Source organism: Geotrypetes seraphini, chromosome 8 (genome assembly GCF_902459505.1).
Source record: "Geotrypetes seraphini chromosome 8, aGeoSer1.1, whole genome shotgun sequence".
Classification (NCBI taxonomy): Eukaryota; Metazoa; Chordata; class Amphibia; order Gymnophiona; family Dermophiidae; genus Geotrypetes; species Geotrypetes seraphini.
The window spans coordinates 95414073-95430062 of record NC_047091.1 but is presented as its reverse complement, the minus strand read 5'-3'; the positions used below and the strand labels follow the sequence as shown (position 1 = coordinate 95430062).

The 15990-nt window shown below is 43.5% G+C and overlaps 1 protein-coding gene across 12 annotated transcripts in view; it reads left to right on the top strand.

Moving 5' to 3' along the window:
* The window catches only part of EPS15L1 (epidermal growth factor receptor pathway substrate 15 like 1), a 395592-nt gene that overhangs the window by 236455 nt on the left and 143147 nt on the right, over positions 1–15990 (top strand). For 11 of the 12 annotated variants that reach the window (XM_033956496.1, XM_033956490.1, XM_033956493.1 and 8 more), the window contains 3 exons: positions 2233–2381; positions 9422–9482; positions 15776–15858. In XM_033956496.1, coding sequence (XP_033812387.1) covers positions 2233–2381; positions 9422–9482; positions 15776–15858 — 293 coding nt within the window. The remainder of the gene's footprint in view (positions 1–2232; positions 2382–9421; positions 9483–15775; positions 15859–15990) is intronic. The other variant, XM_033956487.1, reaches the window with a different exon arrangement.

The following is a 15990-nucleotide window of genomic DNA, read 5'->3' as shown; positions in this document are numbered from 1 at the left end:
TCAAGCATATTCCTTTACTACCTCCAAATATTGTGCAAGATTTATGGGATGATATTTGATAAAATAAATTTTCTCAGATCATGCAGGGGGATATTTTGAGGTGCTTTTGACATGGAGTATGTTTGACCTGAGATTCTACTGAGGGCATAATTTTGGCATAGAATAGTCTATTGGTTGGGTAATTCTCTGATGACAAGCAGGCATATGTACATTGCCAAGTGCACTATCACTTAAAATCATTAGGCAGTGCCCATACTGTGTACATGCAGATGCCTTCCCGCCTGATGTTGGCTCTCGGGACCATCAGTTATTAGATTGCTGCAGAGCTGAGAAACTGTCTTTGGTTTCTCCTCAGCGCATCAAACTTAGAAGTCATTTTTTTGTGCCTTCCTGATTTTAGTTTTTGTCATTTTCTCTATCATAATTTATTTTTTCTATTTTTCACTTTTCCCTTGAGTTACAGGGAAATACTTTTAAAACCAATAGGAGGAAATTTTTTTCACTCAGAGAATAGTCAAGCTCTGGAATGCATTGCCGGAGGTTGTGGTAAGAGCGAATAGTGTAGCTGGTTTTAAGAAAGGTTTGGACAATTTCCTGGAGAAAAAGTCCATAGTCTGTTATAGAGAGAGACATGGAGGAAGCCACTGCTTGCCCTGGATTGGTAGCATGGAATATTGCTACTCCTTGAGTTTTGGCCAGGTATTAGTGACCTGGATTGTCCACCGTGAGAATGAGCTACTGGGCTTGATGGACCATTGGTCTGACCCAGTAAGACTAGTCTTATGTTCTTACAGAATGGTTTGTTGCTCTTATAATAGCTCTTTTCAGTCTTTCCCACTGCGTTCCTACTTCCAGATGTTCCCATCCAGACAATAATTCCTTGTCGTAATCCCCAATCTGAACAAAGTTAGTTTAAAGCCTAGTACCTTTACTTTTGAATGAGCCCTCTCTACACCTGATATTAATCCACACCATGTAGTGATCACTGGATGCCAGATGATCATTCACTGTAACATCAGAAAAACTTTCCCTGTTTGTGAGCACTAAGTCCATTACCAACTCCTGGAACAGTTCTCCTTGTAGACAATCCTGAATCTCCCTACTACTAGAAGACTCTGCATTAGGGACACCCCAATCAACATCAATTAAGTCAGTACAGCAAGAGTCCTTAGCTAGTGGCCATGAACTATGGCTTCCTCTAGAACAGTGTTTACCAAACTTCTGTGACCATGACCTCATTATTGTGGGCACAGAAAGCATATGACCAGCAGCCTACCTTGTCCTCCATGCTGCTACTTCTATCTTCCTGCAGCATTGCATCTGATGCTGCTGTCATCCCCTACCTTCTTTGGATCCTGCACAGGCCTAATTATAGCATGGATTTGACATGAGTTGCAGACCAATGATTTTGTTTTCAGCCCTTCCAGATCGCAAACCTAAACATGGGTTTTTGACCTCCCCTCCCCCCTTTGGGAATCCTTAATGTAGAATATGGTTAATATGAATACTAAGGACATATTTTATTTTAAATCTGTATTCAAATCCTGCTTGTATGTATCTGTGTGGCTGCTTATGGATGTGTAAATGTGTGCTGAAAAGATTTCTTCTAGGCATTCCCTTGGGCATAGTTTGGGTAAAAGGGGTGGAGTTGTGATGCATGCACATTTTTAAAATAAAAATAAGCATGTAAACCAAGTACATGCACACATTGCACCTCTGGAACAGGCGTAAATTTATGCATGCACTTTCATACTATTGGTGCTGGATTAATCTTTATTTTATAAAGGTACATAGGTGCCTGTGTTGCTGTTATATAATAGCCCAGTATGCAGGGAAACAATATATATTTCCAGTGACATTTGTGCATTATCCTGTTATGCAGAGTAATTTTATTTTTGCTATTATGTAATAAGCACTTTTTTGTTAATTTGTAGGTGCCCTGTTATAAAATTGCTCACTGTTGAGCAATAATTGATGTTTCCTTCTTCACCCCCACAGGGTCTATGAACACTACAGCCTCAGCACCCTCATCCTGGGGTTCAAATTCAGGTCCTCCATATATAAGCCCACTAAAATATACATTTTAAAGTTAATTGATGATCAATGGGATTCAAATGGTTGCAAGGAATAAATTTGTGTGCACCACTTTTTTATGTTGAAAATTACTGTGTTGGTTACATTGTGGGGATTTTAGTGTTGTATAAAGTTCAGTCACCTTCACTGTGTTCTTAGATCCATTTGAAGATGACCCATTTAAAGAAAGTGACCCATTCAGTGGCTCTACAACCGAAGACTTTTTTAAGAAGCAAGCAAAGGGTGATCCGTTTACATCAGATCCATTCACAAAAAACCCAACTCTGTCATTAACATTGTCTTTAAAGGTAAGTGGTTTATGCATACATGCAAGTGCCAATGTTCATGCCTTGTGTTCAGTCACAATTTCAGATTTATAATGCATCCATCCATGAAAACCTGTTATCCCAGGACAAGCAAGCATCATATTCTCACACATGGGTGATGTCACCGACGGAGTCCTGGTACGGTGAATCGCAACTTTAAAGTTTAGAAAGTTCACGATCAACCTGCACCATGCATGTGTGAGTGCCTTCCTGCCCAACGTAGGCACACAGTCCTTCAGTTTCTTAGTTTCCATGGAGCTAAGAAGATGCGTTTCAACGGCCATTTAAATTTTTTCGAGCCTTCCCACTCTCGTGTTTGTGATTTTTTAGTCACTCTTGTCTTTATTTTTTCTTTTCTTATATTTTACCTTTGGTAAAAAAAAATAAAATTGTATTTTTTTTTCTCCCTCGTGGGTTTTGGTCCGGCAGGGCCTGTTCATCCACCTTGGCCACCGTGTTTAATTTGGCTGAGGCGGTCTTCCCGTCGATGTCACGCCCGCAGACGGGATTTAAGAAGTGCGGTCGCTGTGCTTGGCCCATCTCTGTAACTGACCCACATCGCTGGTATCTCCAGTATCTAGGGCCCGAGCACTGTCCGGAAACCTGTACCTGTTGTTCTTCCCTTCAGAAGAGGACTTTGAAAAACCGCCTTCTGCAACAGCAACGACTGTTTGGTGTTGCTATGGAAGTGGGGCCGACATCGCTACCGACACCGGTGCTGAACAAGATGACACTGCGCTCTGACACCAACAGAGACATCTCCGGTGTCGTAACTTTCAGTGGGTAAGCCGGCTAAGAAGCCTTCCCCTACGCCATCTGGGACTCAGATCAAAATTGCATTGAGTGGAGTCATGCCAACCTCGAAAAAGGCCCGTAGGCTCCCGATTTCGGTGACTTCCTTGACATCGGCTTCCTCATCACTGGATCGGAGTGCTGCATCAGTGATACTGGCGAAAAAGCCAGCGGTACCGGTGCTCTCCCTTAAGCAAAAGTTTGACAATTTGCTTCGGGAGGAATTAGGTGAGCATTTTCAGATGTTGGTGCCAACTCAACTTATGGCCATGTCAACACCAGCGCTCCAGGTGACAGTTCAATCTGAACAAATATCGACACTGACCGCACCTCAATCTGATGCTCCACCGGTGCGGAGACCATCGACACGGGAGTCAATCGATCCTTCTCCACGGCACCAGTCATCCTAGACACAAACATCGAGAGAAGCTACTCCGGTGCGGTACCAAAATCCCTCCTATAAAAGCAAACACCTCGAGACTTCGACACCGAGTATTCAACACCCTCATTCTGTACAGGACTCGGACATATTTGGAGACTCGGACCAGGAACCATTCCTCGGATGAGAAAGATTCTTCAGCTTCACTTTCTGGTGCCGAATTCCCTTGGAGCGCTCTTCTTTTTCCAAATTTCTCAGTCAGATGTCATCAGAACTTTCCATTCCTCTTGAAGCAGACTCTAAACACAGTAAAGAGTTCTTAGAGGCTTTGGACTATGAACAACCGCCAAAGGACCTTCTGAAACTTCTGCTTCATGCCATTTTGTGGGAAACTTTCTATAAAAATCTGGAAACTCTGCTATCCATCCCAGTGGCTCCTAAAAAGCTTGAGTCTTTGTACAGATTGGTTCCTATTCCTGGTTTTGATAAACCTCAACTTCTTCATGAGTCTCTATTGGTGAAATTGACTCTCAAGAAGTCTTCAGGGGCTAGTGTTTACGCATCTGTCCCTCCTGGCAGAGAGGGTAAGGCCATGGACAAATTAGGTAAGCTCCTCTATCAAAATGCATTGTTGGCAAACTGAACTAGAAACTAGAATTTCCATTTTTCTTTCTATCTGAAGCATCTATCTGAAACAGTATTCAGCTTTTCAGAAATATATTCCTGCTCGCAAAACCAGGGCTTTTCAAAATCTTATTTCCACAACCTTTCAATTACAGAAATATATGGTTCGTTCTACCTATGGCATGTTTGAACTTACTTCACGTGCTGCAGCCATGTCCGTGGCTATGAGACGACTTGCGTGGCTCTGTGGCGCCGAGCTTGATGTCAACCACCAAGATCATTTAGCCAATGCTCTGTGTCTTGAGGATGAACTCTTTGGATCATCCATGAACACTGCCACTCAAAGATTGTCAGCCCATGAGACCAGAAGGGACACTTTGGTCACACCAAAGAAAAAGGCTTCACCTCCTTGAACTTTCTGACCTGCTTCATCTTACCAACGCAGGTTTACTGCTAAAACTACTATTCCTGCTCAGCCTCAACCTACGAAGCAGAAGCAATACCCCGTCAACAGCCTAAGCAGCAGCAGGCTGCTCATCCAAAGGATAACCAACCTTTTTGACGTGTTCCTCAGGAGCATAGCCGCAATTCCCATTCTCCAACCGTTGCCTCAGCTGATCAGAGGGCGGCTTCAACATTACGTAAATCATTGGGAGCTCATCACCACAGATCTTTGGGTTCTAGACATCATTCATCAGGTCAGGGGTATGCTCTCCATTTTCATACCCTACCTCCAGATCATCCTCCAAGAGAGTCTGTTTTGGATCTGGCACTTTCTTCTCCTCTCATTCAGGAGAATCAGTCCCTCTTCCTTCTTAGTGCCATTGAGGAGGTTCCTTTGTCTCAGTAGAGTCAGGGATTCTATTCCTGGTAATTTTTAATTCTGAAAAAGACGGGAGGTGTACGACCCATTCTAGATCTCGGAGATCTCAACAAATTTCTAGTGAAAGAGAAATTTCGGATGCTCTCCCTTGCTCTTTATCCACTTCTGGTTCAGAACGACTGGCTATGCTCGCTGGATCTCAAACAAGCCTATACACATATTCCAATCCATTGGGCTTCCAGTAAGTATCTCCGTTTTCAGGTAAATCTATGTCACTATCAGTACAAGGTCCTTCCCTTCGGACTGGCATCTTCTCCCAGGGTCTTCACGAAGTGCCCGATAGTAGTAGCTGCATCTCTTTGATCCCATGGTCTTCAAGTCTTTCCTTACCTGGACGACTGTTGATCAAAGCTTCTTCGGCTCAGGAGGTGGCTCTGGCAACATCTCAGTCCATATCCTTTCTCCAAATTTTGGATTCGAAGTCAATCTCCTCAAATCCCACTTCAATCCATTTCAACGTCTTCAGTTCATTGGGGCTGGCCTAGACACTATTCTCATGAGAGCATTTCTCCCTCTAGATCTTCTACAGGCTCTCCTCAGCCTCTGTCAACAGATGCTCTCTGTTCAAACCATCTCGGCGAGGTGCATGATGGTTCTCCTGGGCCACATGGCTTCCACAGTACATGTGACACCACTCCTTAGTGGACCCTTGCGTCTCAGTAGTCTCAAGCGACAGATCGTCTCTCTCAGCATATTTCTGTAACATAACTTCTGCAGTCGCTTCACTGGGGATGACCTCCTCCAATCTATCCAGAGGTCTTCTTTTCATTTATCTCCTCATCAAAAGGTGATCATGACCGATGCATCTCCCTATGCTTGGGGAGCACATATGGGCGGTCTTCAGACCCAAGGTCATTGGTCCAACAGAGAACGGAAATTTCACATCAATTTCCTAGAGCTCAGAGTGATGTATTATGCCCTCAAGGCTTTTCAACATCTCTTGAGTACTCATGTACTCCTTCTTCACACAGACAACCAGGTAGCAATGTACTACATAAACAAGCAAGGAGGTACGGGCTCTCTCCTCCTATGCCAGGAAACACAGAAAATCTGGCTTTGTGTGACAGCTCGCAACCTTTTCTTAAAGGCTGTCTACATTCAAGGGGAGAGGAATTCCCTAGCAGACAACCTCAGCTAAATCATTCAACCTCTTGAATGGACTCTCAACTCTGCAGCTCTTCATCCAATTTTGCTTAATGGGGCACTCCACAAGTGGACTTATTTGCAGCACCCGCAATCACAAGCTGCCTCAGTTCTGCTCCAGACTATATTCTCCTCACCGTCTGGAAACAGATGCTTTTCTTCTGGTCTGGACAAACATGTTTCTCTACACATTTCTGCCCAATCCTTTCATACTAAAGACTCTGTTCAAACTCAAATGAGTCAGCCACATGATTCTCATTGCTCCTCAGTGGCCCAGGCTGCATTGGTTCTCCCTTCTACGTCAACTCAGCTCCAGGGAGCCATTACCTCTGCAGATTTTTCCTACCTTGCTTACTCAGCATCAGGGATCTCTTCTACATCCCAACTTACACAGCTTGGTTTATCTCTGGCTGAATCTGTCTCTTACATCTTTCTTAGCCTGTAGGCAATATTATTGACGCCTCCAGGAAACCAGCCAATCAACAGTGTTATCAACAAAAGTGGACTCTGTTTTCTATGCAAGCATCCAAAGTTTCTACCGAAAGTGGTCACAGAGTTTCATCTCAATCAGTCAATTGTACTTCCAGTTTTTTCCCTAAGCCTCATTCTCATGCTGGAGAAACGGCGCTGCACACTCTGGACTGTAAACGTGCTTTGGCCTATTACATTGACAGGACTAAACCACATAGAACATCTCCCCAACTTTTCACCTCATTTGATCCTAACAGATTGGAGCATCCTGTTTCCAAGAGAACAATTTCCAACTAGGTAGCTGCCTATATATCGTTCTGCAATGCTCAGATTAGGCTGGACTGTACCTGGAGAGTCATGTCACAGCTCACAAAGTCCGAGCTATGGTAGCTTCTGTATCTTTCTTTAGATCTACTCATATTGAGGAAATATGTAAAGCTGCCACCTGGTCCTCAATAGACTTAGACAGCAGATAAGGGCCACGGCCCATCTAGTCTGCCCACCCTAATGACCCTCCCCTACCTTTGCCCTGTGAATAGATCCCAAGTGTCGATCCCATTTGACCTTAAAATAAGGCACGCTGGTGGCCTCAATCACCTGCAGTGGAAGACTATTCCAGCGATCAACCATCCTTTCAGTGAAAAACAATTTCCTGGTGTCACCTCGTAGTTTCCCACCCCTGATTTTCCACGGATGCCCTCTTGTTGCCGTGGGACCCTTGAAAAAGAAGATATCTTCCTCCGCCTCGATGCGGCCCGTGAGATACTTGAACGTCTCGATCATGTCCCCCCTCTCTCTGCGCTCCTCGAGCGAGTATAGCTGTAATTTGTCTAGCCGTTCTTCGTACGGGAGATCCTTAAGTCCCAAGACCATCCGGGTGGCCATTCTCTGAACCGACTCTAGTCTCAGTTCATACATTCACTTCGCATTATTGTCTGGAGTCTTTCTCCAGACGGGATGGACACTTCGGCCAGTCAGTATTACAAACTTTATTTTCTTGAAGGCCAACGCTCCCACCATCTCATTTTAGTTAGCTTGGAGGTCACTCGTGTGAGAATATGCTGCCTGCTTGTCCTGGGATAAAGCACAGTTACTTATCGTAACAGGTGTTATCCAGGGACAGCAGGCAGATATTCTCACAAACACCCACCTCCCCTGGTAGGCTTCTTAGCTAGTTATCTTAACTGAGGGACCGCGCACCTACATCAGGCGGGAAGGCACTCGCGCATGCGCGGTGCTGGCTGATCGTGAACTTTCTAAACTTTAAAGTTGCGATTCACTTTTCAAGTGTCCATACCAGGGCTCCGTCGGTGACATCACCCATGTGTGAGAATATCTGCCTGCTGTCTCTGGATAACATCTGTTACGGTAAGTAACTGTGCTGTCTGAGTTCAACTTTTGAATTGGGTTTAATATCTCCAATGTGCTTAAAGTGGCATGGTTTTGGATGAGGAAGAAAGCCTCTTGCTCAGCCATCAGCACATCCTCCTGTGAAAGAACTGTTTTCCTTATTTCTAGGATAGGCAAAAATTGCTTACTATTGTACTGATGAATCTCGTCTTATTTTTATTTCTCTATTCTCCATTAATTGTCTTTTAGAGACTATACCACCAGAAACAATGGACAGGCCTTCCTCAGTAATGTATAGTCTATTTTGAGGGGCATAACTTCCACCAAAGTAGCATCTGCTTGGTTCCCTAACACAAGATACAGACCCAGAATTGCAGTTTGGTGGCTTGCCACTCAGAACAGCTGATCAGGGCTATTGACAGTCTTCTGATGGAGTGGCTACAAAAGAAGGGAAATCCAGCATAGAGACTGTGAGCCACACCATGGCACCAGGCTCTGCAGGGCCCAATCTTCTCCTTTTATATGAGTTTCCTGTTTGGAAGAAATTCCAACGTGAGGGATGATATCTCAGCAAAGTCTGTGAGCATCAGCTGATTCACAGAACTCAGTCTTACTTTTTCTTCTGTTGTTGCTGCTTCTGTCTGGAGATATCTGCTGCTTGTTCAGGTGCTAGCAAAAGAGATGGAGGGAGAGAGAAGACTCAGAAAGGGAGCTCAGTAGGGGGCCCTTGGAGAGAGGATAGAAATGATGGGATGGGGCCATTTGAGGGGGGGAGGTGGGGCTTAGGATGGGGGTATAACCACTTCTTTATATTGAAAGGGGCACCTTTCTCACTATGCTTCCCAAATTTTTATTTAATACTTTGAACTTGGAGGACATTAGGCTGATTTACAGTAACATAGTAAATTATGGCAGATAAAGATCTGCATGTTCCATCTAGTCTACCCAACAGTCACATTCTTTATTGAATCAATAATTCAATAGTATTACAACATCTTACACACTAAGTTCCACTTTATGTTGTCTTCCCCTCCCTCACTGAGATATATACAGAACCTACACTCATAGTATATGACATGAATGTGGGTTAAATTGCATATACCGATTCTTGAATCTGATCCGTAAAGCAGGTTCAGTAAGTCCCTGACACAACCTATGCTCTGGGAACTTCTGAAATCTTTGCTTGGAGACTTCGAAGTAGAATTTAAGAAAATTGGATGTTCTCATTTGCTGTCCAGTGGGACCCAAATTAGGTTAGAAATGAGGTTTTGAAATTAGTAGACAAAAGGGATAGATTATGAATAATAAATTATTTTTATATATTTTGTGTTATGGCCTAAACAATAACCTCTCTGTTTGTTTCCATTGATTCTGATGTAGTCTGATCCCTTTGACAGCAACGATCCTTTTTCAAGCTCAAATATTACATCAAAAGGAACAGGTGAGAAGATGAATTGTTTTTTTAAGTCCTTTCTCTTATTTGGACTTCCAGGCACTCTGAAAGCTTTGGGGGTGAGTTAGAAACACAGGATAGCAATAGGATAAATAATATTTACATTAGTATTTTATGCCCAAGAATCCTGTTCAAATTAAAAAGCTTCATCCTAATAAGATCATAGCATGCATGGATCAAGAGTCTGTGTGAGACAGATTTGTACCTTGGAGTCTAGAGTCTGGATTCTATCCCCTTCTCTATCTATTGAAAGGGTATTTCTGATGCAAAGATGTAGGATTCTGTACTAAAGCTATTATCCTCCTTTAGTTGCAAACTTTGTAGAAGGGCGTCACTCATCTTTTAACTCCTGCACTTCACCCGTGGAGAATAGCTCCCTCTTCAGTTTTTCCTTCTGAAAGTGAACTGAGAAGGTATGTTCTGATCTGCTCTACTTCATTTTATTATTTTTGGGTCTTTTTGTCCATCTGTTCTTTTTTCCTGCATGGTTTCGGTTCCCGGAGGTCCCCTCCTTAGACTTTCTCTGCCGGGGAAAGGATGCAGAACTGTGAGGGTGGGCTGATGCTTGCAGGCCAATCTCTTGGAGTACCTGTGAAGCCAGCCTGTTTTGTCATCCATCAAAATCTCATCAGAGGTTTGAGTGCAGGATGTGGGGGTCCCTGTGTAACAACCCTTTGGGTATCAGAGAGCCGACAGTTTATCTCTCCCGACTCACTGTGTGGATTTTTGGGGTTCAGCGTCCTTGGGCAGTGTCCTTCTGACTGGCAGCCAGAAGATTTCCTGTGGTGAATTTGTTTCCAAGCAGTCTCTGAGGCAGAAATCCTGTGATCTGCTTCCAAGACAATTTACTCAAGGAGGAAAAGAGCTTCAGAACCCCTGCTGCTGATATTTGTATTAAGCAGACATACTAGAAAGGGTAAAAACCTCCTGTCCCAACCTAGTTAATAATAATGTAAACTTTCAAAATTGTTTTCATAGCAGCCATCCAAACATTTCATAATAGCTGTCCATCATTCAAAAAACTTTGTATTTGCAATTGCAACAAACTTATCTGGATCGGGACTTTTGAATCTTCTTTAATTGTGCTGTCTCTGCCCAGTCCTCTTCTTGCCGATGAGAGCTAGCTGGCGTTTCGCTATTACAGCTGCGTCAGGGCAATGGACTTCATCCTTAGATTCAAAAGGCCAGTTCCAGATAAGTTTGTTGCAATTGCAAATACAAAGATTTTTAATGATGGACAGTTATTCTAAAATATTTGGATGGCTGCTATGAAAACAGTTTTGAAAGTTTACATTATTATTAACTAGGTCGGGGCAGGAGGTTTTTGAGCCAGTGAGGTTTCTACCCTTTCTAGTATGTCTTACAAATATCAGCAGCATATGGGGTTCTGAGGCTCTTTTCCTCCTTGAGTAAATTGACTTGCAAGCAGATCACAGTAGAGAAGATTCTCCACTTTTCAGAAATATAAATATAATTAAGAATGTCCTAGAGAGGTATTGGTAGGATTAAAGATAGGACCCCCAGCCTCTAAGACGCCTTTTGAATGTTTTTTTGCATTTCAGCAAAGCTTTCATGGCAGTTTTTAGCACGATTTTACTGGCGGTGGCCATCTTGGATTTTTATCAATCTTTCTTTCAAAAGCTTCCCTCTGCCTGAAAACCTCTTGTTTTGCCCAGGGATCATCTGCAATGGAGTCCCCAGGCCAATCTGCGCCTGTTTCATGCCTTTTTTGTGTGAAGCTTTTTTGCAGACAAGTGGCCATGTTCCACGTGCCACAGGGGGGCGGATGGAAGGGGTGGGAGATTCAGGTTCAGTCTCCTTAGAGTCTTCCAGGGTGGGAGAATCCAAGAAAGCCTGGACAACAGGGAAGAGATCCCGTTCAGAAGCCACACACAAGAGAGTGGATGTCCAAATACCCCAATCAGGGGTCCTTAGGGCCACCGGTCCAGGGATTTTCATAATTTATAGGTTTTTTGTAGAAAGCCTATTTGACGGGTCCAGGGAGCGCTGCGCTGCCTGCTAGAGTGCCAGCACCAGTACAGGGAGAGTTCCATCCAAAGCAGGCTTCTCCACCTCAGAACAAGCTGGCTCCAAGCGTCAGTGACTACTAGGAGCAGAACTGGGAGGCCTGAAGGTTCCTTTTCATGCCTTTATTATCTCAAGGATCCACTACATCGATCCGCTACATCCTTAGGGGTCCTTGTTGGGGGCAGAGGTCAGGATGCTGTGGCTGCTATTGATCAGGGTGTTGATTCCTAAGTGCGTCAGCTCTTCAAGTCCACCACTGTTTCACATTTCATTTCAGACACTCTCTGTGAGTTGAAGTTAGACCCTCAACAGTCCTCCACCTCCCACTCCCAGTATTATGAGCGGTACAAACATACAGGCTACCTTCTTTCTGGCACGTCCGGGCATCATCTCATTAGTCACTGGCCAATGGGAGTCCTCAAAAAGCTTCCTAAAGGTGGCAAAGGCTATGTACAGGCTCTATCCTATATCTCTGGACTGCCAACAGCTATTTTCACAGCCTAAGGTGGCTTCCACTGTAGCTCAAGTGACTAAGCGTGCTTCCCTTCCTAGTGAGGGAGGGGTGATGCTGAACAATGCACAGGACTGCAAGGTGGAAATGGTCCTTAAAAGACAATTTGAAGCCCTGGCTTTGGGTATCACAGCGACTGCCTCCTTTGTTCCTTGATTCTCCAGGCGGACAGATGGACAAAGATGCCAAGGTCTGAGCCACACCTCAAAGGCTCTTAAATATTTGGGCCATAGAACCTGTTTCAGAGGACAAATCGGGCAGAGACTGTATACTTCATTGTGCCCAAGAAAGGCACAGAAGTGTGGAGGTCCATCTTGGATGTTAAGGCCTTCAATGCGTTTTTAAGGATTCCATGTTTCCACATGGAACTAGCCCATAAGGTCATTGCGGCAGTGGCTATAGGGGAGTTTCTTGCCTCTCTGGATCTGACAGCAGCATATCGGTATATTCCTATCTATCCTGGCAACAGGAAATATGAGGTTTCTTGTACTTCAGAAACATTTCCAGTTTGCAGATCTCCCTTTTGGTTTGGCACTTTCACCAAGGTAATGATGTTTGTTGCAGCATATCTCTGAAAGATGAGGATCCAGTTACAACCTAGGTGATTGGCTAATCAGAGCCCTGTCCAAACGAGTGTGAGCCATTCTAACAATTCTAATAATGAACTCAAGACAAATCAATTTACATACACTATTTTTCACTGAAAAATAGTGTATGCAAACGAGTGTGAGCCAGCAGTGCGACAGGTATTGAATGGATTTACTCCAGTAGATAGGCTGGATAGTCAACGTCAAGAAGAGCTATCTAGAACTGACCCAGAGTTTAGAGTATCTGGGCATTCATTTTGACACGGCTCAGGGCTGTGGTTTTCTTCCCGTGCCACACAATAAAAACTCAGCTATGTCGGTTCCAACTGCCTGGCATTACCTTTAGGTGTTGGGCTCCATGACAGCCTCCCTGGAGGTTGTTCCCTGCTTCAGGGCGCAAATGCAGCCTCTCGAGAATGCTCTTCTGTCTTGGTGGTCCCCTCATCAGCATTCTCTTCAGATGCAGCTCCCATGGTTAGGGATGACAAGAAGCAGTTTTCGCTGATGGCTTCAAGGAGACTTTTAGTCAAATCACAGAGTGGGTGATCCTCACGACCGATGCCAGCCTATTCAGCTGGGGAGCCCATTGCAGAAACCAATGTACTCACCATCAGAAGGGGTGGTCCATATAGTATCTGGAGCTCCGATCCACTTGGCTAGCATTGAGAGCTCTTGAAAAGGTCCTAGAGGGAAAGGCAGTAACACAGCGCCACAGCAGCAGCGAATGTCGGTAGACAAGGAGGTACTAGAAGCGCTCCATTATGTCTGAAAGCTCAGATGCTCTTCCGATGGGTGGTAGCCATCTGTAGGCTCTTTCCGTTGCCCACATGGCCAGAGAGGAACATGTTCAGGCCGATTTTCCTGGACCCAGGGGAATGGGCTCTATTCCAAAGGGCATTCGATCTCGTGTGTCGCTGAGGCAGACTGGTAAGGGATTTGATGTCTTTTGCTAAAAACCTGAAAGTGAAGCTCTTCTTCATTCAAAGAGAAGAACCAGGCAGCTTAGGGCTGAATGAGTTGGTTCAGCCCTGGCCAAGCCAAGAGCTCCTTTATGTATTCCCACCTTGGCCTATGATGGGCCGGATCATCTGTAGGATCATGACTCATCCAAGTCTCGTAGTCTTAGTGGCCCCAGACTGGCCTTACTGACTGTGGTATGCAGACCTAATATGTCTTCAGTAGAACAGGAGTCTTTAACTCCCTCTTCATAGCGGGCTTCTCAGTGATAGCATGGCTCTTGAGCACATGACTCTAGTTCTCAAAGGATGTTCAGATGTGGTTATTGCCACTCTTCTCCAGGCTAAGAAGCAGCCTTCTACTAAGGCAGCCTATACTAAAGCTTGCAAGGCTTTTTAACAGTGAGAAAATATTTCTTCACTCAACATGTATTGGTAATTAAGCTATGGATTTTTTTTTTTTTGCCAGAGAATGTGCTAAAAGTAGTTGCATAGCAAGGTTTAAAAAAGTTTGGTGAAATACCAAAAAGTTCATAAATCAGTAAGGTGGACTTGAAAAATTCTAATGCTTATTCCAGGGATAAGCAGCATGAAATGTGTTTTACTTTTTTGGGATCTTTAAATATTTGTGACCTGAATTGGTTAGAAACAGGATGCTAGGCTTTAAGGACCTTCAGTTTCTCCCAGTAAGGTGAGGCTTGTCTGTTGGTGGTTGCAGGGCATCTACACAGAGTATGGATCCTTATGCTTCTGTACTTGGATGATTAGCTGATCCTGATTACCTCTTAAACTGGAGCATAGGAATCCATGGACAGAAGCTTTTGGGTGTTGGAACTGATAGGCTTTGTCATAAATATGTTAGCTTGCTGGTGATTGTTTGGCATTTAGGAAAGAGTCAAAACTTAGCTTGTTCAAAAATATTAATTTTTTTATCAACTTGGATGGATATTGATTAATCTTTAGCTATGTGTGTTGCTTTTGTTTTTTGATTTCTAGTTATTTTACTCGTTCATTTTATATACTTTATGGACCAGTGTACATTGCTTGAAATAATCTGATTGTTGTGATTAACAGATGGAAATTAAATTATATGAAGGTAAATTTGACCCTGTCACTTAATTGGAATTCATAAGGACTCTAGTAGGCAAAAGCCTTCTCCTGGCCATCAAAGTTGCCAAATTAAAATTCAGAGTAATGGTAGTCATGTAATAGCAGTAAATAGTCCGGAGGATGTTGGGCTACACAGCAGCAGTAGTTCATGTGGCACATCTTATGAAACAAACCCTAATGTCTCAATAACTTCTTAAATCAGACTGCTGTGTTGTTAAGAAGAGTGTCTTAGTGGCTACATCATGACGATTTGACTTGAGATATGCTATTCATATTCCACTATATGAAAACATCCTAACAATAGATGCAACCTTGGCCTGGGAGCTTATGCTCAAGTGCTTCTCACCCAGATTTTCTGAAACTCAAATACTGAACACTCCAAGGTCTTTAAGAGATCAGATGTCCAAGAAACCTTTCGTAGTCTAAAGAGATAATGACATAATTATGTTTTACCTGAACAAGTAGGGAGGAACTGGATCACTCCTGTGTTGAAGTAGCCAGAGTATGTAACTGAACCATTTCTCAGACTCTCATGTTCCACACAAACACTAGTTGACTACTTTCTACATCTTTCTGAACCTGGCCCAATGACCGACTGAATTAGGGTTCACCTTGGGGCAGCTGGCACATATCTGTAACCTCATCAGATTTATTTGGGAATTATTTAAACTGAATTCCATTGGATAGCAGATTATATCTTTTTAGGTGTGCCTATGTGGGTCTAGTACTGGATGGGCAGTTCAAGGCTCATACCATCTGATACTGGCTTCTGTTAAGATTTGCAAGGCGTGACAAAAAAGACCCTCCCCCCTGGAAAAATATGTTCTTCCCATTGGTAGTTTGGTTACTCTCCCCTTTTTTTATTGGATAGCAACACAGAGCTAGGGATTTCTACTTGCTTATCACCTTGCTTGTTAATGGAAAGAATCTAAATTTCTCATCCATAAAAAAGAGCTTTGTGGCTAATTTATTCTGTTGTCTATAGGGAAAATTTGATACAGGTCGTCAACTGAGTTTTGCCAGTAATATTAATCTATGTGAAATAAATGAATTAATTCTCTTATTGCTAATATTTTGAACTTGTTTCAGATCCTTTTGGAACAACAGACCCTTTTGGTAGCAGCTCCTTCAGTAGCAATGAGGGCTTTGCAGATTTTAGCCAGATGTCAAAGGTAAATGCTACAAAATGTGACACTTATGTTTTCAATGGCATGGTCATCCTAGAAGTTGATAAAGTGGCCCAGAAGCTTTGTCAGTTTGCTGCCACACAGAAAATCCTGGGGTCTGTCCTGGAACAGAAGTTT